Here is a 24,509-nt window from a genome sequence, read left to right on the forward strand (position 1 = left end):
TTTAGTACATTCTTGCAGTTTATTGTAAAATACTGTTTGCTGTGAACAAAATGTACATTGAAAATTAAAACAATAAAAGTTGGGTATGATGCTTTGCATCCCACCCAGACTGAACCTAGGACAGGAGTGGGGGGACAAGTTGTATTTTACTTATCTGGGGTTTCCTCCAGCACCCTGTAGATTTACAGGTCCTTCGGTTTCTTGCCATTCTGCTTTGTTGTGCCCCTCTGAAGTATCGGCAGTAGTGGGCTACTGTGCATGCACAGCCCAGGCTGTGCCCATCCTCGATAGCGCTCCTATGCCCGGGGAGAACACTTTGGTCTATGGTAGCATGATCTAGGGCAGTGATTCCCAACCGCTGTGCCGCGGCACACTGGTGTGCCGCGGCATGGTGCCAGGTGTGCCGTCCAGTACGCTGGAGGGGGGAAGCAGCGCTAGAAGGAGGGGCAGTGGAGGCAGCGGTGGGGAGGGGGGAAATATCCCCCCCCTCCCTCACCTGGGACCCCTCCTTCTGCCTCTCTCCCCCTCCATTTAGCGGTGGCAAGTGCAGGGCGGCTCGGCGACATGCGCAGACTTACCACTTCTGCGTTCCAAGCGCCGGCAGCGTCATGTCGTCAGATCTCCGCCTTCAATGCCGCCCACTGTGCTTCCTGATTAGCGGAAGAGCAGTGGGCGGCATTGAAGGCGGAGATCTGACGACATGACACTGCCGGCGCTTGGAACGCAGAAGTGGTAAGTCTGCGCATGTCTCCCCGCCGCCGAGCCGCCCTGCACTTGCCACCGCTAAATGGAGGGGGAGAGAGGCAGAAGGAGGGGTCCCAGGTGAGGGAGGGGGGGGATATTTCCCCCCTCCCCACCGCTGCCTCCACTGCCCCTCCTTCTAGCGCTGCTTACTCCCGTCCTGGGCATCTATACTGGGGGGAACTATACTAGCTGTACTGGGGGCAACTACACTAGCTTTACTGGGGGCAACTAAACTAGCTTTACTGGGGGCAACTAAACTAGCTTTACTGGGGGCAACTAAACTAGCTTTACTGGGGGCAACTAAACTAGCTATACTGGGGGCAACTAAACTAGCTACACTGGGGGCAACTATACTAGCTATACTGGGCACTACCTACCTATGCTAGCTATGCTGGGCACTATCCTAGGTATGCTGGGCACTATACTAGCTATACTGGGTACCATACTAGCTACCTGGGCACTATACTAGCTATACTGGGCACTTTACTGGCTATACTGGGGCACTACCTACCTATACTGGGGCACTACCTGTCCATACTGGGACTATACTAGCTATACTGGGGCACTATACTAGCTATACTGGGGCACTATACTGGGGTAACTATACTAACCATACTGGGGCAACTATGCTAGCTATGCAGCCGCACCCCAGCCCCCCACCCCCCCCCATAGCCTGCTACACACGGCACTGTCCACTAGGTCGCGCAAACACCCGCGCGCCCCCCGCCGTTCCCCGGAGAAAAATATGGTCAGAAAGTGTTCCCCGGGCCGGAAAAGGTTGGGAATCACTGATCTAGGGGATGTGCAGTAGCTTGCAACTTGTCTAGTCTGCGAGCTTTCCGAGGGGCACAATGGAAGGGATCGAGGGGAAACTGAGGGACCTGTAAGGCTACAGGAGCTGGAAGAAGCCCCATAGAACTTTTCCCCCGTCTCAGGTATACTTTAAATTCAACTGTGGATAGTTTAGTAGACATGGCAGATGTAAAAAGGGCTTTTGGATTAATGGAAGTGTTCCATGATAGCTTAGTGATGGGTACACTGAATGAAAGTCACAATTGGGGTGTTGCTTATCAATAAGACCTAGTCACTCGCAGAATACAGTGTACACGGATACCACACAGAAAATACTGGCATTCTCATACACTTGGGCTACGAAGTTGTCAGCATGAGGATCCCAGAGGCAGCGGCTGACCACAGTGACGTCTTCCTGTCCCCTCTCCCCCATTGTCACCACACAGAGAAGCTTGTATCGGGCAGGCAGAACCTTCTTCACCTGGATTCTGACCTCCTCGCTGATTGCTTTCACTAGTGTGGGGACTTTAGTGTGGTCATAATTCATATTTCCTATCCGCTCCGGGAGGTAGTTCTCCAGAATGCGCTTTATGGATGACATTTGGACCTTCTCATGGGGCCGAGAGGCAAAGGATGGAGGCTAAAGGAAAGATGAGGGAGAAAAAAAGGACATGGTTAAATAGGATTAGATAGGGTTATTATTAAAGAGACTCTGTAACAATTTTTCAGCCTTAGTTCTTCTATCCTATAAGTTCCTATGCGTGTTCTAATCTGCTCTGGCTTACTGCAGTCTTTCCTAACTGCACTGTCTCTGTAATAAATTAATGTATCTTTCCTCTGTCCTGTTTGTCGGGCTAAAGCTTGATTGTGTGGAATGTGCAGGGCTGCTTGTGATTGGTAGAAGCGATACACACCCTCTGCAGGCCCCCTGCATACTCTGAATGACTCATACACTATGCTTAGCTGAGCCTATTAGAAGCTGGTTAGTTTGTTTGTAAACACTGCCTAAAACTGTTAATTACAAGCCAGGATTGCAGCAGAGAGTGGCAGAAACAGCACAGAGGGGCACAGGAGAAAATAATGAATAGAATGGTATGCTTTTTATTGTAAGAATATTAGAGTACAGATTCTCTTTAATGCAGATTTATATGGCTCCATCATTTGCTATGGTGCTGTAGGACATAGGATCACTAGTAGAGCTTGAAGAGTGAGATGTTCCGAAAACACCTTTGGAAATACAAGTACACCAGGAGCCCGGATAGTATTATTAGATCAATTAGAGACGCCCAACATTATAGGTGGCCAAACACTGGTCGATTTGCCATCAGATCGACCAACAGATAAATCGCTCTCTGATCGAATCTGATCAGAGAGGGATCGTATGGCTGCCTTTACTGCAAACAGATTGTGAATCGATTTCAGCATGAAACCGATCACAGTCTGTGAAGCTGCCGCCGCCCCCCGCCAGCTATACATTACCTGATCCGGCCGGCGCTAGTCCCCTGGTCTCCGCTGTCTCTTCTCTGCGCTGGGCTCCGAGTCCGGCTGGCTTCACTGAACTTCCTGTCCAGGGGAAGTTTAAACAGTAGAGGGCGCTCTACTGTTTAAACCTCCTGCCGGGACAGGAAGTTCAGTGAAGCCAGCCGGACTCGGAGCCCAGCGCAGAGAAGAGGACAGGGGAGAGAGCGGGGACTCGTGCCGGTGGAACAGGTAATGTATTGCGTCGGTCGTCGGGCATTCAAATGCCGCTATCGACGCTCTCCCAACCCGCCGGTGATCGAGAAAAATCTTCCGCACGGACGGAACGATGGGAATTGCCGGGAACGATTGATTTCGGACTGAAATCCGAAATCAGTGTTTGCGCAATGATTTCACAGCAGATTCGATCACAGTGATTGAATCTGCTATATATCGGCGGGAAAATCGTTAGGTGTATGGGCCCTGTAACGAATGTGGAATTATCTCCGTGGTCAGCGCACAACCTGCGCGCCGACACCACGGAAATCCTTCACAAGCGTCTGGACAAGAGAACCCAGTTAAGGTGCGGATGCACCCGTAGAGAGGAATTCCAACCGTCAGATGGAGCTGTGGAGTGCAGAGGAAAAGATCCTCTATACCACCACAGATGCCAGATAAGGATTGTACGTAATGGGGCAATACAGAGCAGGATAGTTTTCTCTCGAGGGAGAGAGCACAGAGACAGAATGTATGTATGTCTACCAATCTAGTCGCCGCCCGGCGATTGCCAACAGTGACACAAGACAGACTAAAGGTGAAAACACAGGAGCAGAGCGAAAGGCACAGCATATCATACAATGAGAAAGTCAATGAAAATAACAAACGTAATACCTAAACGCGGTCACCGCGCGTTAGGCGCAACAGTGACAAGCGCATTTACGGCGCGGTCTCCACACGATAAGCGCAACAGAGACAAGCATGCCCCCCTGACTAACGAATGAACACAAATGAACAAATAACAGGAACGCTTGCTAAACGGCTGCCTTACCGCAGACAACCGCAAGCGTTTGCTCCAGACAGACAGACGAACGGAAAACAGGAATAGGTCAGATAAGATCACCGCTCTTCCGCCAGAGCGAGTGCGATCCGGGTTCAGGGACAGGACAGGAAAGATCCACTGCTCTTTCCCACCAGAGCAAGTGTGAACAAAGTAGAGAAACGGAACTAGCAGGATCCACTGCTCTTTTCCACCAGAGCAAGTGTGATCCAGGTGCAGAAACCGAGCTAGCAGGATCCACTGCTCTTTTCCACCAGAGCAAGTGTGATCCAAGTACAGAAACAGAGCTAGCAGGAATCACTGCTCTTTTCCACCAGAGCAAGTGTGATCCAAGTACAGAAACAGAGCTAGCAGGATCCACTACTCTTTTCCACCAGAGCAAGTGTGATCCGAGTACAGGAATAGGCCTAGCAGGATCCACTGCTCTTTCCGCCAGAGCGAGTGTGATCCACACAGCAAGACAGACAGAAGGAGTAACCAGTAGCAACCGCCGCTAAGGTAAAACTACAAGACATAGACTAGAGAGATCCACTGCCACTAACGCTAGGGCAAGTGCGATCCAGGTTCTGGACCAAACAATTCACCCTCGCCAAGCGCTGACGACAGTGCAATCGCAAGGACAAGACAAGACAGAACAGGCAATACAGATAATACAAACTGACTGCACTAGAGGGATGCCTAGTGCAGTCCCCAGGAATACTCTAAGATAATCTTTAGCAAACAATAGCAAGGCTGACACTCTAGGAGTGTTTTAGCAGTAACAAACCATCATGACCAGCAAAGGACTCTGGGAGAGCAAGGTACAAGGGCGTAGGGCCCGTGGTCGCAGCGGTCGCCTTGGCGACCGGGCCCGGCTCCTGAGGAGGCGGGGGAGGGGCCCGGGGGGCCCATCTCCGTTTGGAGGGCCATGCGCCCGTTCGCGCTGGTAGGAGGGAGCCGCAGCCGCGGGGAGGGCAGCCCGACCTCTTCCTCCCTTCCTCTCCCCGGGGCCCCCCCTCAGATGCAGAGTAAGCGGCTAACGGAAGCGCTATAGGCAGAACTCACCTCCCTGCGTTCCACTCGCCGCTGATCTCCTCTCTGGCTGGCTCTGCATAGATGTTGTTACACACGCAGCTTCCGGCTAAACAGGAAGCTGCGTGTGTAAGCATCTATGCAGAGCCAGCCAGAGAGGAGATCAGCGGCGATTGGAACCAGGGACGGAGGTGAGTTCTGCCTACAGCGCTTCCGTGAGCCGCTCACTCTGCATCTGAGGGGGGGGGGGGCCCGGGGAGAGGAAGGGAGGGAGAGGTCGGGCTGCCCTCCCCGCGGCTGCGGCCCCCCCCCTCCATTATGGGGACGGGCAGCTACCTAATCTATCCTGGGGGGCAGCTACCTAATCTATCCTGGGGGGCAGCTACCTAATCTAACCTAATCCTGGGGGGCAGCTACCTAATCTATCCTGGGGGGCAGCTACCTAATCTAACCTAATCCTGGGGGGCAGCTACCTAATCTATCCTGGGGGGCAGCTACCTAATCTATCCTGGGGGGCAGCTACCTAATCTAATCTAATCCTGGGGGGCAGCTACCTAATCTATCCTGGGGGGCACCTACCTAATCTAACCTATACTGGGGGGCAGCTACCTAATCTATCCTGGGGGCAGCTACCTAATCTATCCTGGGGGGCACCTACCTAATCTAACCTAATCCTGGGGGGCAGCTACCTAATCTAACCTATACTGGGGGGCACCTACCTAATCTATCCTGGGGGCAGCTACCTAATCTATCCTGGGGGGCACCTACCTAATCTAACCTAATCCTGGGGGGCAGCTACCTAATCTAACCTATAATGGGGGGCACCTACCTAATCTATCCTGGGGGCAGCTACCTAATCTATCCTGGGGGGCAGCTACCTAATCTAACCTATACTGGGGGGCAGCTACCTAATCTAACCTATACTAGGGGGCACCGACCTAATCTAATTTATACTGGGGGCACCTACCTATCTAACCTATACTGGGGGCACTTACTTATCTAACCTGTATTGGGGGCACCTAGCTAGCCTATACAGGTGGCAACTAAACTGGCTACCTATATTGGAGGCACCTACCTAACTAACCTATACTGGGGGCACCTACCTATCTAACCTACGCTGGGGGCAACTATTCTGGCTACCTATATTAGAGGCACCCACCTAGCTAACCTGTACTGGGGGCACCTATCTATCTAACTTATACCGGCGGCGCCTGCCTATCTCACCTATACCGGGGGCAACTATACTGGCTTACCTATGCCTGACTACCTATACTGGGGGTACCTATAGCTGGCTATAGGGATTTTGATATGTGTGTGCATCCGTCGGGTGTTGTCGGGGGAGGGGGGGCTGTTGTTGCCGGGGGGGGCCCACATCCAGATTCCGCATCGGGGCCCAGAGGTTTGTAGCTACGCCACTGGCAAGGTATTTATACTGCAAGCCTTCAAAGGAGGCAGGTAGGCAATTTGCTTGACAAGTGTATGCAAATTCCTCAGCAGAGCAACTCTGGAACTTGCAAAGCGAAGACGGGTCTCTTATCCAGAGACCTGCAGCCCACAGACTTAAGGAATGGTCAAACAGCTGTCTGTCTGTGCAGACAGCTGAGCGGATCATTACAGGCCCCTTAAAGAGACTCTGTAACAATTTTTTCAGCCTTAGTTCTTCTATCCTATGAGTTCCTATGCCTGTTCTAATGTGCTGGGGCTTACTGCAGCTCTTCCTAATTACACTGTCTCTGTAATAAATCAATGTATCTTTCCTCTGTCCTGTTTGTCCGGCTAAGGCTTTGATTGTGTGGAATGTGCAGGGCTGCTTGTGATTGGTAGAAGCGATACACACCCTCTGCAGGCCCCCTGCATACTCACACACTATGCTTAGCTGAGCCTATTAGAAGCTGGTTAGTTTGTTTGTAAACATTGCCTAAAACTGTTAATTACAAGCCAGGATTGCAGCAGAGAGTTGCAGAAACAGCACAGAGGGGCACAGGAGAAAATAAGGAATAGAATGGTATGCTTTTTAGTGTAAGAATATTAGAGTACAGATTCTCTTTAAGTCTTGGAAAGTGCAGGTGAAGAGAGAGAAGAGAAAGAGAGAAAAAGGAGAGATAAGAGAGATTCCCCATGGGTGGAAATCGACTGTCCTGGTCAAGTGGCTGTGCATACCCCTGTGGCCATGCTTATAAATTTAGCCCCTGGCACATGGCCTAGTCCAGTGCAGATGGTCGGAAACCAAGTGGACGGCTGAGGGTGGCTGGTACCCAGGCATCCTTTCACCTTGATTTAACCACAGCCTCTGGCCCAGAGCAGGGACAAGGTCCTCCAGCACCCAAGGCTGAGACACCAACGTGCGCCCCCTCCATCCCTCCCACCCCAGCTGTCACACACTGATTGCTATTAGACTAAGAGGTGCCACAGGGCCCACAACCTCCCCAACACCTTAATATCTAGTTTTCTGGCTTGCAGTCACTGCTATGTATCCCCTTTTCTTATTTCTTTCTGCTTCAAACACAATTAGGAATGACAACTGAATGAATTTTGCGCCCCCTCCTACACTGCGCCCTGAGGCTGGAGCCTCTCCAGCCTATGCCCCGGCCCTGCTTTGGCCTGATGGAGACACTGCTGTGGGCTGCTTGAGCGAGCCAGGACTATGGTGCAGTTGGCTGAGGAGGCGGCATTAATGGGGAGAGCCATTGATACTGCTGAAATGATGGCTGGGTGGAGGTGCGCTTGTTCCGGCATCAACAGCGGAGTAAGGGTTCCGGCAGTAGCTGCAGGCAGTAGGAGTTTCATACAGCATGAGACTTGCAGCAGCGGCTCCTAAAACTAACATTTAGTAACTATTCTTAGTTACATAAAAGAACATTTGAAGGCATTCCCAAGTATTCCCTGTGTGTAAAATAATCTATTTTCACTGAAGAGAGCAGTAGAAGCTTGCTTATCTCTGGTCATCGGCAAAGGCAAGAATCTCCCTGTGCTTGTGTCTTCACTCCCCCTCCCCCCTCCTTTTCTGTTAAAGTAATGCAGCTGCTGCAAGGGCAATGTGTCTATTCAGGGAGGGGTCAGAGTGAAGAGACAGGGATTCTTGCCTTTGCTGATGACAAGAAATAAGCAACCTGTCCTGCTCTCTGCAGTGTAAATGAACATTTGTACACACAGGGAATGCATTCAAATGTTCCTTTATGCAATTAATAGTAGTTACTGAAATATTAGTTTTGAGAGTATAATCCCACTTTTAATAGCATGTGGAGAAGAGCCTGTCTCCACTCAGGAAACACTGGATGCTGAAAAAAGGTTTTTAGGTGACCTTAGGTGCTGGTGGCTACCCTCCACAGAAGGGTAATGTAACAAGGGGGAAACAGGAAAAGAGGCGCCCATGTGTGAAACTTTATTTGAGAATCTTCAGTAGAGAAACAGCGGGAAATTCAAAGTCTCTACTGCAGAACATAAACAGGCCGTCTACAGCAGATGCAGCAGCTAGTTTATATAGCATTATATACACAATACATGCTCCATTGTGGGTATTGCAGATGGAGGGGTGATACTCTTATTGCCACAAGGAGAGGGATAGAATTGGGAAAAGGAGGGCAACATAAATGGGATCACAAATGACCTTAACGGGTATGAAAAACTATCCCTTCCCTTGACTTCCCTTGGTGCCCCTCACGGCCTAGGGGCCCATCCCACAAGGGTCATATAACAAGTGTGGCCATCATGATCTGCATACCCATAACAAGTGCAGCCACAAAACACCTGATCTGAAGTATAGTCCCCTGTATCAGAGGAAGGGAATGTTAGGAGTTGGGGCCCCCCACAGCTCTGGCCTCCCGGAGATCACACGGGCTGCTCCCCTCTAGTTACGCCCCTGAAAATATTCATACCAGGAGGCCTGGCACAGTAAAGCCTGCACATTTCTATCTCACTGATAATAAATGAGTTGCCATAAGACAGAAATATCACTTACCTGAGGTTCTATAATTTCAATCTTCTTAACCGCCTTCTGGGCTCTCCGGTCCTTGGAGCAAGAGATGAGAATGATCACACACAGTGCATAGCAATGGGAGTGTGCAATGTGGAAGCTGCAATGGGGGAGCTGGTCAGGACCCAGGGAGCCTAATTATTCCCACCAACAAAGTGTTACTCCCCTTTTAGTACAAAAATCTATATAAAATATATAATCGGTGCACAAACTTATTTTTATCTGCATTACCTAAACCACTTCACTGGGTTTTATCGTAATGGACCAGATAATTTTTGACCTATCAACGCTCCTCCCTTTCATTCGCCAATAACTTCATTCGCCAAAATGATCTATACCTTGTTTTATTTCTTCACAAATTAGGCTTTTGGGGGGTGATTTTTTTCCCAGTAATTTACTTTCTATTCATTTTAAAGCGGAATATAACCCTGCATTTCAACTTTGCTCTAAAACATTATTTACAGCATATTATATGCAACCAGCATTTTTTTTTACTAGACCAGCATTGGAAGGGTTAAACACAGAGGTTTAAAGTTCCGTGGAGAGATATGCAGGAGTTCAGATAAATACATTTAACTAAATAGAATGTAACAAGTGATGTTACACACTCTTTGGCTGTCCTACAGCTCCTTCTCAGTCAGAGAGAGTGAGTCACATACCACACTTAGATACATTTATGTAAACAAAATGTATCTATGTCAGCTTCGGATGCGTCTGCAGTTCTGTCCAGGAACTTTAAAGCTCTGTGTAACCCTTCCAATGCTGGTCTAGTAAAAAAAAAATGCTGGTTGCATATAATATACTGTAAATAATGTTTTAGAGCAAAGTTGAAATGCTTTAAAGGGAAAACAAGGGGGAAAATGAAAAAACAAAAAACACTTTTACTCCAATTCCATCCCTTATTGTTTTAAAATAAACATTGTAACTGTAATCAAAACCCACACATTTTATTTGCTCATTTGTCCCAGTTATTACAAAGTTTAAATTATGTTCCTAGTACAATGTATGTCGTAAATTTTTTATTTTGAAATCGTGTATTTTTTTTTTTTTGTGTCAATTACAAGCCCTTATTTGCTAAAATAACAATAATATACCCTCATGACATACATAGTAAAAAAAATAATAATAATTAAAAAAAAAGCTGATTCCCTAACATAACTATTTGTGTGGTTTTTTTTTTGTTTTGTTTTTTTTAAATGGCGGAGGGTGGCCACCAGGTTTGCACCATTTTAGCAAAAATCACATGATCGACCTGGAGTTCTCTGGGAGTCACCTCTGCACCTGCTTCCAAAGGGCAGCTAGGATGTTGTCGACCATCAGCCTCTTGGTCCCTAGAGTCACTAACTGCAGCAGCACTTGGCAGTAGCGGTGCTCCATGCTGCTGCTGAGGCAGGCGTGTTTGTGGGGTGTGCCCGCACTTGCGGAGGGAGCGGGATCAGAGGAGGCTCCTGGATTTCCCTGACCCAGCGTGGTGGCACTACCAACTGTACTGCTTCTAGACCAGTTGCTGAGGCCTCACCCCCTTCTACTATTGTAAGTCAGGGGCAGGTGCATGACAGCTAGCGGTCCTGTCCTTAGCGACTGCTCCAGGAGTACATTGTGAGATGGACACAGTCGTCCACAGAGTGATCGAACGCACGGGTCACATTCTGCACTACAAACTCGTGCAGTGCTGGGATTGCCCCAGGGGATACACCACTCTAGGATCTGCATACTGCAGGAGCGCATGCATGTCAGCAGAACTGGTTTTAGACTTTTTGCTGCCGGAGGTAAACTTGTATGGATTGCCCCCCCCCCCCCCCTCTCACCTTTTCAGTTGGTGGCCGCTTCCTCTAGGAGAATCCCCGTCCCCCTCGCCTCCGTCCCTAATAGACCTCAGATCCGTGTGACCCGAAGCGATGCTGCTGATTAAACACAGGAGAGCGGTTCCCCTGGTAACAGCTATATACAGAAAGTAAGTACTTCCTGTATATCATCGCTAAAAGGAGCCTCTGTCCATTGGGGGGAGTATGGCAGGAGCTGGGAGCACATGGCACGGGCCAGCATCCGGTTCAGCTTCTCGATGCACCTGTTGCTGGGAGTCTTGATCGCAGAAAAAACATACATATATCCAGGCACATCGCCTCTAGTTAGGACATTAAATAAATTATTAGGGAAAGGGAGGTGCTGAAGGGGGTGTGGCTAGAAACAGAAAAAATCAATTAACCCTTCGCACACTCACATGCAAATGTTCAAACAAATGCATTCACAGATTTACTCATCCAGGCACAACTGTTATCCCTACAGCTAAATTAAAAGCCAGGGTTTTAGTTCACAGAAGAATGCATTCTTATGCTTAGTCACCTATACTGCGCAGAAGTACCCAGGTAAACATAGGTGTCCTAACTCTGGCCCTGTAACATGCATAGTGCAGACATGCAAACACATTCATTGCATCAAACCTATCAATGGATTAGGAGCACACATCCTAACTTCCTCTCCTGGGAAAGACAGTGCATCTTACCAATCGCACAAGGGAGCTAACGTTATGTGTCCATGTGCACCATGCGCATACACCAGCATAAGCTGTCTGCATGCTGACAAACATACAGGGGAAGGGGGGAGTGCACCGAATTGGACCCTAGCCACAGGGGTCAATGATAAGAATAAACATACATATATCCAGGCACATCGCCTCTAGTTAGGACAGATCGCAGTTGATCGCAGAAAAGGTATCATGGATCAAGGTCTGGTGCTGAAGTGAACGGGAAGCTCTGGATGGTGCTGAGAAGGCAACTGAGGACTGGCTGCTGTCACCAGCCTTAATTTCTAGGGAGCTGTGAGGGAGCACTGGAGGGTCTGCTGCATTTCGCGTTTCTCCTGCTGCTGCTAGACACGCAGGAGGACAGGATGCTGCAGCAGAAGGTGGCACGGGTATGCTGCAGCTCTAACCACCCTGCTGCAGCTTTTTGCACAGATCATGCTCCTTTCCCTTTAAAAGGCATACATAGAGGATAAGATAATAACTAAAGAAAAAACATCACCTCCAAAAAGACTAATATGTGGCGAAAAAAAAACCCGATATAGGTGTGATAAGTAGTGATAAAGTTATTGACAAATGAATAGGAAAATTGCTTGCCTCCATAAGGTGAAAACAACCCATGGGCTGAAGTGTGTAAAACTTTTTTTTTTTTGCAATGTATGAAAACCTGACCAAGTAAGTAAAGTGGCTTCCTATATGCTCCACACGAGGTGCAAAGTTTAATATGTGTTTCAGTACATATTCATCGGCACTTGTTCTGTACTTTTCTATTTCTGTCCTTCTATATATAGCTCTGTGCCGTGCTTCCCATTGTGCAGTTAATACAAAATAACAGCGAGATCTTACCTTCAGGTTCTTTGAAAACCTTGTGGCTGCCACAACAGTGCTGAAATTCCAAGAGGGCTGATTACTGACCGTCACATTGCCCAGGGAGAGTTTATTCCTCATCAGAGGCTGCAAACACACATATGTCGTACATTACACAATAAGCTATGCCATTATTCATGTATAGAGGCTTAGTATATCATCATATACTGCAGTGTGACCATTATTGTATAGGTTATCATTATATACTTATTTATTTTATTAATATGCTGAATATGTAATGCGGAAAGCTGGTTTGGATGACTCACATGCTGGAATTAAAATAGCTGGCAGGAAATTAACAATCTGAGATATGCTGATGATACCACTCTGATGGTTGAAACTGAGAAAGACTTGAAGAGCCTAATCATGAATGTCAAACAAGAAAGTGCCAAAGCTGGTCCACTGCTTAAAGGTGCATACACACGTCCGATTTTATGCCCGATTGTCGTTCAAACCGGATATTTGAACGACTTGTCATTCAAACAAAAAGTCTTTCAGACTTCTTGTACACACAGACGATAAAACGGTTGAAATGCTAATTCCAGCTAATTTAAATGTCTTTTGACTGGTCAATGGACTGGATAGAACAATGGACCAGATCAAAAGACTGATCAAACGACTTGTTGAATGTCTATTAAGGCCCATACACACGTCGGATTTTTGCGAACGACCCGTCGTTTGAACGTTCCGTCGTTCCGTTGTTCGCACGTCAAATCCGGCGTGTATACAGACTATCGTTCTGGTGATAAGACTGGTTTTCAGCGATCCGCCGGGCGGATCGCTGAAAACCAGTCTTATCACCCGAACGATAGTCTGTACACACGCCGGATTTGACGTGCGAACGACGGAACGTTCAAACGACGGTTCGTTCGCAAAAATCCGACGTGTGTATGGGCCTTTAAGTGTCAAAGTAATAGACTTTCAAACAACAAGTCGTTTGTACACATGTACAGACCTAACTGTCGTTTGAACGACAGTTAGTCCACATGTCCGCAAAGTGGATCAGTCAAAACTGCTGCTATCAATCTAGCGATCAAACGCAAACACATTCAACTGTCGTTCAAACGACCGGTTTGAAAGACAAGTCGCTTAGAAATATCGGACGTGGGTACATACCTTAACATCAGAAAAACTAACGTCTACAAATAGATGGAGAAAAAGTAGGCGATGTAATAGATTTAATCTTCCTTGGATCAAAGATATCTGCAGATGGTGATTGCAGCAATGAGATTAAGAAATACTAATTACTTGGGAGGAAAGCTATGGCAAATTTGGACAATATACTAAAGGATAGATATGTCAACTTACTAACAAAGATCAGGATAGTTAGTAGTTAGAGCTGTGGTATTCCCAGTTGTAACATATGGCTGTGAAAGTTGGACTATAAATAAGGTTAATTTAAAAATTGATGCTTTTGAATTATGGGTTTGGAGGAAGCTACTGGACTGCCAGAAGATCTAAACAATCAATACTTAAAGGGAACCTGAGGTATGAGGGAAACTGGCTTTACTGGGGGGCATGACAATACTGGATAACTGGCTATACTGGTGGGGCATGACAATAGTGGAGAACTGGCTATACTGAGGGACATGACAATACTGGACAACTGGCTATACTGGTGGGGCATGACAATAGTGGAGAACTGACTATACTGGGGGACATGACAATAGTGGAGAACTGACTATACTGGGGGACATGACAATACTGGAGAACTGACTATACTGGGGGACATGACAATAGTGGAGAACTGACTATACTGGGGGACATGACAATACTGGAGAACTGACTATACTGGGGGACATGACAATACTGGTGAACTGACTATACTGGGGGACATGACAATACTGGAGAACTGACTATACTGGGGGACATGACAATACTGGAGAACTGACTATACTGGGGGACATGACAATACTGGAGAACTGACTATACTGGGGGACATGACAATACTGGTGAACTGACTATACTGGGGGACATGACAATACTGGAGAACTGACTATACTGGGGGACATGACAATACTGGAGAACTGCCTATACTGGGGGACATGACAATACTGGAGAACTGACTATACTGGGGGACATCTCAATACTGGAGAACTGACTATACTGGGGGACATGACAATACTGGAGAACTGACTATACTGGGGGACATGTCAATACTGGTGAACTGACTATACTGGGGGACATGTCAATACTGGTGAACTGACTATACTGGGGGGCATATCAATACTGGTGAACTGACTATACTGGGGACATATCAATACTGGTGAACTGACTATACTGGGGACATATCAATACTGGAGAACTGACTATACTGGGGGACATATCAATACTGGAGAACTGACTATACTGGGGGACATGACCAGTGGCATAATTGTTTACAGAGCCCCATCAACCCCACATGCAGACGGCCTGTTTCGGACTTTTATTTCTCAGCAGTACATGGCAGGGATTGATATGGCTCTATGGGATACGACCAGTACAACAGAATATCCAAGCAGCTCGGGGTGACACAAAACCACTAGGAAAGGCTGCCTGCATGTAGGTCTACTCTAAACAACAGTTACATTGCATCAGATAACCAGTGGGAGAGCTTTCTCACCATTTTTGCAGCAGGTTTGTCAGTGGCGTCTCCATTGCCTGGAAGTCTAATGCTGACCACAGACGGCCTCTTCCCACCCGGCTTAGATGTCATAGTCCTCTGTGGTTGTGTCCTCAGATTTCGGTGCTCTGATGATGGCGACTGGTGATCCGTGTGTTGGTGGTGCTGGCTCCTAGTAAATAAGCTTCCCAACGGCTGCAGCTACAAACCCTGTACCTGGACGAAGCACATTTGTCATGTGTCACTTGTACTGTGACAACTAATCCTTTGTGTCAATAAAAACAGTGCAGAGCTGAGGCACCCACATAGGTGTGTTTAGTACACAAGGGAAATCCCAGTGGTAAACACGAGACTCTGGGCAATGTGAATGGCTCTTTTCATCAGCACAACAAGCTCAGCACTTTGCCAAGTTCCTCTTCTAGGTAAAAGGTTTGATGCCCATCCAAAACTGATTCAACCATTATGGGTGGATCTCTGTTGACTGAAGCCAGTTAGACACCAGGTGCATATCGGTCTGCTCTCCCCCCCGGAATTGCAATGCAAACTGATGGCTTGATAGTGACCAGGGAAATGGGGTATTTTGGACTTCTTGCTAGTTCACTGTGCAACTTTATAATATTTTGCAACCGGTTGCAATAATTTATACTTATCGCTATCAGAAAGTGCAACCTAACCATTGATTTCAATGTATTTGTATATACACTGGGTCACAAAGGACAAGCCCTATAGGTGTAGGTTATGCAAGCATATATCCCTTGCAAATAGTTTAATATAGTTAAAGTTTAAAACAAAAGGGGGATCACTATGCTCTGTGTACCCTGGTAAGGTCCTAAAAATTGTCTAATGGTAGGTCTCTGAAAATGGTGGAGGTCTTTGCTTATCCCCCAGTGCCTCCCATATACACGTATAAGGAGGACTGGTGTAGCTATTCCACCATCAAAAGAAAGGACAATACCTAGATAAGGCACGTATGGAGGGATGGTGTTGAGGGGGTATGAGTATACAATTCAACCCTCAAACACCTAATGTCAGGCCCTCTCAGATGTGCCTGCTGGAAAATGGACGACATGCATGCCAAGGATTAATTTCTTGGATCTCACAATAACGGTGGGAGAGGAGGGCAGATTGGAAACAGAAATTTTTCGCAAGCCAACTGCCACAAATTCACTCCTCAAATGGGAAAGTTCTCATCCCAGATCACTGCGCAGCAGTATCCCCATCGGACAGTTCCTGCGGGCTCGCAGGAACTGCTCTAATGAAATGACTTGTGAACAAGAATGTACTCTGCTGAGAAATAGATTCAAACAGAGGGGCTTTCCCAATGAAGTAGTCCAAAAAGCATATTTTAGAGCCAAAAATACTCCCAGGCAGGATACCCTCAAGAACCTCCCGAGAAAACAAGACACAGAAAACTTTAACTATATTAAACTATTTGCAAGGGATATATGCTTGCATAACCTATACCTATAGGGCTTGTCCTTTGTGACCCAGTGTATATATTTATTTCCCTGGTATACCACTCGGATAGTGTTTGATCTCTTCAATGTATTTGTATCAGAAAATGCAACCCAACCTAACCCTATTCTCACATAGAACCCTCTCCTACTGGGCAACTAATAACTCCCCCCTGGAGGGAATAAAGTACCCCCCTGGTGGGCAAATAATAACCCCCCCCCCCCTGGAGGGAAGTAATACCCCTACCCACATACCTTGGTGGGCAACTAATAACCCCCCTGGGGGGAACTAAACACTGGCAGTTGCAAATAATGACAGCCGGGAAATGTGAAAGAAGGCGGGGCATGCGCAGTTAAGCACAGTCCATTCAAATTGCAAAATATTATAGGTTGCAATATTTTTCATTATCACCTGCTCTCCATGCACAGACATCAGCCACTGGGACTCAATGTTGTCCATTGAGCAATTAGTGCACGCCAATCTTACCGGTACTAACGCCAGTGGAGCAGGGCCCCTTACACTATTAGTGCCTTAGCACATTACTAATGGTGTGTACACACTTGAAAGATTAAAGGATACCCGATGTGACATGTGACATTATGAGATAGACATGGGTATATACAGTGCCTGGCACACAAATAACTATGCTGTGTTCCTTTTTTTCTTTCTCTGCCTGAAAGAGATAAATATCAGTTATGTAAGTGGCTGACTCAGTCCTGACTCAGACAGGAAGTGACTACAGTGTGACCCTCACTGATAAGAAATTCCCCTTTTTACCTCTTTCTTGCTCTCAGAAGCCATTTTCTGCTAGGAAAGTGTTTTATAGTTGGAATTTCTTATCAGTGAGGGTCACACTGTAGTCACTTCCTGTCTGAGTCAGGACTGAGTCTACTACTTACATACCTGATATTTAACTCTTTCAGGCAGAGAAAGAAAAAAAGGAACACAGCATAGTTATTTGTGTGCTAGGCACTGTACATACACATGTCTATTTCATCATGTCACGTGTCACTTCGGGTATCCTTTAATGTAGTATGAGAGCTTACTCTACAGTCTATTCTACTGAGCTGAACTCCCCATCAGATAGAAATCTTTGCAAGATGCTGTACACAAAGATGCTGTACACATTGAACAGATCAGTATCTGCAAAAGCGGGCTAGCAAAAAAGGGCGCACAGGGATAGTGGACAAAAAGGGCGCCGCCATAGACTGCAATGCAAAATATCGGCTATTCGGCACCCGACAGGAAAAAAGGGCGCCCGAGAAATAGCGTTTTACAGGGATCGTGTTAACAAAAGGCTCCGTTTACAGGATAAAGTTTATAACAAATATCGTTTACAAGTTCGTTTTGACTTTGTATTATACTTATTTTTTCGTTTGTAAATTCCGCTTATATGAGTTTTAACTAGTTTTTTCGTTTTAAAATTGCGCTTACAAACCTATTACAACTAAAATTTCGTTTACACTTCTTTTTGCATTTAAAATTCGTTTTCACATGTATAATGCTTACATAACGTTTCTCAACCTGATTGTATTACAAATACATCGCTTTTGGTATTAACTTTGTTTTAACATTTATAATGCGTTGATTATAGTTACTAAAATATCGCTTTAAATATTACTGTTATTTTAAGATTTCTAATGCATAAGTGATTTTAAGGTTAGGTTTAGGCACCAACAGGGGGGTCTTAGGTTTAGGCACCAACAGGGGGGTCTTAGGTTTAGGCACCAACAGGGGGGTCTTAGGTTTAGGCACCAACAGGGGGGTCTTAGGTTTAGGCACCAACAGGGGGGTCTTAGGTTTAGGCACCAACAGGGGGGTCTTAGGTTTAGGCACCAACAGGGGGGTCTTAGGTTTAGGCACCAACAGGGGGGTCTTAGGTTTAGGCACCAACAGGGGGGGTCTTAGGTTTAGGCACCAACAGGGGGGTCTTAGGTTTAGGCACCAACAGGGGGGTCTTAGGTTTAGGCACCAACAGGGGGGTCTAGGGGTTAGGGATAGGTACAGGGAGGGTTAGGTATACTTATACACGTGTAAATAGCGTTTTTTCTATAGACGCGATTTGACGTTTTATTTCAGAATTCGTTTACTGTTGTAGACGGTATTTTGCCATTTTATTTCCGTTTATTTAACCTATTTAGCACTAAATTATCATTTATAACATATTAAACGAAAATATGGTTTTGCATTCAAACGTACAATTTCGGCTACACCCCGCGCCCTTTTTTCCACGCACCCTTTTTTGATAGACGCCTGCAAAAGATCCGTTCATGCAAACTGCATTCATAGTCTATGATATCTGCAGATCCTCATACACACCTTGTTTAACAGACATTCATTTGCAGATCAGATCCAACAGGATGGATCTTCAGATCTGCAGATGATTGTCAGATCTGCAGATGAATGTCTGTTAAACAAGGTGTGTATGATGATCTGCAGATATCATAGACTATGAATGCATTTTGCAGGAACGGATATTTTGCAGATACTGATCTTTTGATTGTGTACAGCATCTTTGTGTGCAGCATCTTGCAAAGATTTCTATCTGATGGGGAGTTCAGCTCAATAAAACTGACTGTGTAGAGTATTCTCTCATACTACATGGAAGGGGGTAAAATTGGTCTAAGATCTTTCATTAATCTTTCAAGTGTGTACACACCATAAGGTTTTGCATCTTACGCTCAGCGTTACCATAGCAATGCATATGATACCCCGGTAACATGCGTGGCGCTAATAAGGTGCTGCTCTGGTGTTAGTAGCGGTCAAATTGCCGTGTGCTGTACGTATTTTCACTCCACAGAAGAATTACTAGGTGGACTTTGTCTTGTATGCTCATAGCTATGTAAGTTACTATTTTAATCAATGTAAAAACATGAACGATGAATGGCAGAGCACATGATAAGCTGCGAACAGCAGTGAGCAAACAGTCCTCCTGTCCAGACTTGACCTGGATAATCAGAGAGAGATCCGAGCAGAGATACGGCACAGCTCCTGACTGAGAACAAGGCTCTGTTCACCAGGATCTGGCACTGTATATGTACTCACTGCTCACTGCAGAACCTTCCCTGTCCTGTCCTCTTCTAACTAATACTGTGCTGCAAGGAGGGGGTGAAACTGGAGGACTTTCTAGAAGACTGGCACTATAACCAGGGCGTAACTACAGGGGAGCAGCCCCTGGAACTGCAACTGCAGGGGGACCAGAGCTGTAAGGGGGCACCAATTACTACTTCCCACCCTCTGATAAATGATTCCGTCCTTCAGATCAGGTGGTTTTGTGGCTTCACTTGTTATGGCTGTGAAGATTACGCTTGCCACACTTGTTTTATGACCCTTGTGAGATGGGCCCCCCAGGCTGTGGGGCTTAAAAAGTACCTGAGAAAAAAGAAGTCTCAGGTTTTATACTTACCTGGGGCTTCCTCCAGCCCCCTTTTAGACCGCTTGGTCCCTCACCGTCTCCCCGGGCCACTCCTATCTCCTGCTGGGTGGCCGGGTATTCCGGCTGCATGTGCTCCACCATAATTCTGTACATCACCAGCAGGCGTCTGATGGCATGTATAAGGTCACGCACCTGCCACAGGGTCACAGATGCGGGTGCCCCTGGCAGCGATAGGTCGATTTGGGACCCTGGAGGAGGTGCACTGGTAGATAGGTGAGCCCAGGGGGTACACATTGCATGGGGGGAGACCTGGGGACCCGGCAGGTGGAGGCACTAGTAATAAACTTTAATGTTGAAATCTGCTGGATATCGGTGTGCAGTGTGGGCAGATAATACGTCCCTCTGTCATCAGATCTGATCATAGAGGGATCTATCTGATGGCTTGTGGAACATACTCTCATGGCTGCACTCCCCTCCCTGCACGAGTTTCTCCATACTGGATATGCGCAAGTATAGTCTGAATGTGGCCAGTAGAACAATAGCTTTTCCTTCTATGTACTTTGTTCTACTAGAAACATTGGCGTGACTACAATTCATGGGGCCCCCCAGCAAAACTTGATGCCCCCCTTAATGTGCACACCCTTCCCTTGCCTCCCCTTGGTGCCCTTCATGGCTTTGCGGCCCATCTCACAAGGGTCTTAAAAGAAGTGTAGCCACACAAACACCTGATCTGTATAGCCCCCAGTATCGTGATTTCTATCACTGTATTCTGTACGCAAACTGTCCAACTCAGCTTCCCTAAGAGTAATTCTTACAAGTGCTACTGGCGCGTGTGTGTGTTAGATGTTTACATTTCTATGACATAAGGAATTCGAGCACAGAAGTTGCAAAGGTTGAGTAAAGCCATTGCAAAGCACTTGACAAATACGTAACAGCTTGAATGACACCAGTGAAGTTACTCTTGACTTGACACACGTCTCCCACTGAGGGGAGTAGATGTGATAGACACCCCTCCCACTGCAACTGATACATGAATGAAAGAGTGGCTATAGTCAATGAGAAAATACTCATTACTAAAATGTAATGCAAATCATTTGCACTTCCTGATGGATCTGACTGGCCTAATTCCAAGCTGCTTACAGTAGTCTTGATATTTGCATGCATTGGTCAGGTCATAAATATGTAAGTCTCTGATTTGCTAGTCATGATCATGTGCTAAGGCAGGGTGTGATCACAGCAAATCAGAGCTTTGCAAATCTATCAGCCGATCAAACAAATCACAAGCTTATCCGTGAGTTCTCCTAGACATGACCATCACTATTAATAATCAATCTGCCACAGAGTGTTTTCAACTGATAGCTTTGTCCCCGGTTGCTGTGGGAAGCCTCTGGACTCTCATCCCCCACTCCTTTACACAGGACAGTGCGCACAGCTTGGCCAAGCTAAACGGGCATGATCTGCGGCAGAGTATTGGCTGAAGTAATTACCAATGGCAACAGCTAGGCATCATCACAAGGATTAAAGGACCACTATCATGGAACAAATTGTAAAATATACAGTAAAATACTAATTTATAAGAAGCACATGTCTCCCAGAGTAAAATGCACTATAAATTACTTTGTTGGTGCTTACAGTAGGTAGTAAAAATCTGACACATCTTACAGGTTTTGGAATAGTCCATCTCCTCACGGGGGATTTTCAGTATTTGCTTTATTCTTTATAAAAGCACTCTATGGAAAGGATCTCTATAAGAATGCCGGTTGCCCCCCACTTGCTTGCACACAATTTTGGTGGTTGGACTGAGCAACTGCAGATCAGTAAGTGCTTTTGCAATAAAAGGAATAGCTGAGAATCCCCCGTGAGGAGTAGTGTTGGGCCGAACAGTTCGCCTGGCGAACATCTCTGGGCCTCTTACTACTTCCGGGTCGCACTGACCCGGAGTAGTACGCCTGCGCTGCCTGGCAGAGCGCGTCCTAGATCGCGCTCCTGTTGCCGGGCACTCTCTGCGCATGAGCGTGACGTCACTCATGACGTCACACACATGCGCAGAGAGTGCCCGGCAACGGGAGCGCGATCTAGGACGCGCTCCGCCGGGCAGCGCAGGCGTACTACTCCGGGTCATTGCGACCCGGAAGTAGTAAGAGGCCCATGTATTCAGAGATGTTCGCCGGCAAACGGTTCGGGAACCGTTCGCCACATCTCTAGTGAGGAGATGGACTACCCCAAAACCTGTCAGATCTGTCAAATTTGTAATCTCTACTGTAAGTGACATTGAAATAGGAAAAAAAAGTAATTTATAGTTCATTTTACTGTAGAACAAATGTACATTTTATACATGTGCATACACATGCATTTAAAATTGTACGATTTAACACTAACAGCAGGGCCGGTTCTCTCATGAGGCTAGGTGAAACACTTGCATCAGGCGCAGGGATTACAGAGGTAGCATGCTTGTACTGTGTGTTTACACACAGAGTAGGAGGAGAGGCAAGAGGAGAGTGAGCGAGGTGAAGAGGTCATCATTGGGGAAAAGCAGCTTGTTGTGCTATGTGAGGAGTTTGGCAGTGAGTGTGGGGGGGGGGGGGGGGTGAAGCAGGAGAGCAGCAGTGTTTCATTTGACTTGCACAGCAGAAGGGAGGAGGTGGCACTGCTGTCCTGACAGAGGAGGAATGGAGGATGGCCAACTTGCTGAAGGTAAGCAGTTTGTTTGTCACAGACTCGCTGCCAGCGTGTTATTGTGTGCTGCAACATGTCATGTCTCCAGTTGATGCATATGCTCCCTTGCTAACTGAGAACACATGAAGCAGAGCAGATCATTCCAATACGAGGGGGGCATCCTCACAAGTTTGCCTCAGGCAGCAAAAAGTCTAAAGGGGCCCTAACACTATAGAATTGATCAATCAAAATTCGATTCTATCAAATCTATCGATCAATCAATTTGCGCCCAATTTTGATTGATTTGATCTATCTGACAGGATGGATAATCTAGGTCGATCTGCTGCTGGCAGCAGATCGATGGCCCATAGAGTTGCATTGGATCTAATGGTCCAATAATGCATTTAGATCGATTTCCAATAGATTTCATTCTGAAATCTACTAGAAATGTGTTCCTAGTGTGTGGCACACATCAGATAGATTCCTTTCAGATTGGACTTGACAGACATCTGACAGAAATCTGTCTGATGATCCAATCTGTTGCAAATCTATAAGTGTATGGCCACCTTAAAGGGAACCAGAGAGGAATGGCCAGCCAAAATAGAAAATGATTTTATACATACTTGGGGCTTCTTCCAGCCCCATAAGCCTGAATCGCTCCCACGCTGCCATCCTCCGCTTCCTGGATCCGCCGGTACCGGGCCCGTCACTTTCGGCGGACGCGGCCAATTGTCCGCATCACAGGGGCTCCCTCCATACCCGTACGCATGCGGCTGCGCAGTAGGCAGCCACATGCGTATCTGTATGGAGAGAGCACCCTGTGATGCAGAGAATAGGCCGCGTCCGCCGGCCGACTCGCGGCAATGACGGGACCCGGTGGCGGCAGATCCAGGCAGCGGAGGACGGCGGCGTGGGAGCGATCTGTGCGTATGGGGCTGGAGGAAGCCCCAGGTATGTATATTTCATCCTCTCTGGTTCCCTTTAAGACCAGCCCTTGCTAACAGTAATAGTATGCCCAAAAATGTTCAGAGGAAGCCTCTGAAAATCTGCACTTACCTTAACAGGAGAAGTCCCGGTGTAATGAACAATCACATCCCTGTGAGGAGTTCTACCTACAGAACGTACTAATTCATACAGTGTCTGTTTCCTGGTCACCTGCTTCACAGATATGATATGATCATGGATCTACAGGAGTATTCTGTGTAGAACTCGCAGCTAAACAGCCTCCTGATCACTGTATGCAGCGCTTACCTGAGTATTGTACTGAGTCACCTGACTTCCCAGCTGTATCTCTGCATTAATGCTGAACTTACCAGAACTTTTACACTTAAGCTCTTAATTGCTGCAATTAATTGCGCCTCTGTACCAATCTAATGACATCCCAGCACGTTGCTCTAGCAACCGTTTGTATGCGTTTTTAACCTTAAGAAGCAAGTATGGGCAAGTGAAATCAATGGGTAGATTTCCGAAGCTACCTAGAAAAAGTGAATAGTGTCCCACTTGCCCTGATTTTTAGCCGCTGGGTGCTGGCTATGAGAATTGCCTCTAGGGTAACTTATAGGCAAGACCACCACAGTGTTGTTACTGTTGCTGAGTCTGGTGTTATTGTGCCCACTTTGGCCAATACTGGTCATTTCAGGCCACCATCTATAAGGAGGCATCAGATTGTCTGTGGTGAGGATCTAGCTCCCATAACCTGCTGCAACGGGTGCTTTTTACTTTTATATTGGATACTAAAGGAAGAATACTTTATGCATTTACTGAGAAGCATGTAACAAATTGAAGGTGAACTAGGCCTTATAAGACCGGAAAGGAACACTATTGGTTAACGTTTTTTTAAACCTAAGATTGAGAGAGTTCCTGAAGTGCTGGTAAATAATGATGTATACAATTCACTTGCTTATCTCTTTTGTTTACTGTATCTAATTCCTTTCACTCTGAACTGATAGCAAGTCTGCTCAATTCTGAGGGACCAGTGAAACATGAGGGGAGGGGGAA

At 46.8% G+C, this 24,509-nt stretch overlaps 1 protein-coding gene across 1 annotated transcript; it reads right to left on the reverse strand.

Moving 5' to 3' along the window:
* Window positions 1–1,481: 1,481 nt before the first annotated feature.
* LOC137560992 (dynein light chain Tctex-type protein 2B-like) lies at window positions 1,482–23,654 on the reverse strand. The gene is made up of 5 exons (XM_068272193.1): window positions 23,568–23,654; window positions 15,026–15,241; window positions 12,403–12,510; window positions 9,021–9,071; window positions 1,482–2,176 (listed from the first exon to the last, which is right to left on the reverse strand). Exons 2-5 carry the CDS (start codon window positions 15,116–15,118, stop codon window positions 1,829–1,831), a joined length of 600 nt encoding a protein of 199 aa, XP_068128294.1. The 5' UTR covers window positions 15,119–15,241; window positions 23,568–23,654; the 3' UTR covers window positions 1,482–1,828.
* Between the last annotated feature and the right edge of the window lie 855 nt (window positions 23,655–24,509).

This window comes from Hyperolius riggenbachi, chromosome 3 (assembly GCF_040937935.1).
Source record: "Hyperolius riggenbachi isolate aHypRig1 chromosome 3, aHypRig1.pri, whole genome shotgun sequence".
Lineage (NCBI taxonomy): Eukaryota > Metazoa > Chordata > Amphibia > Anura > Hyperoliidae > Hyperolius > Hyperolius riggenbachi.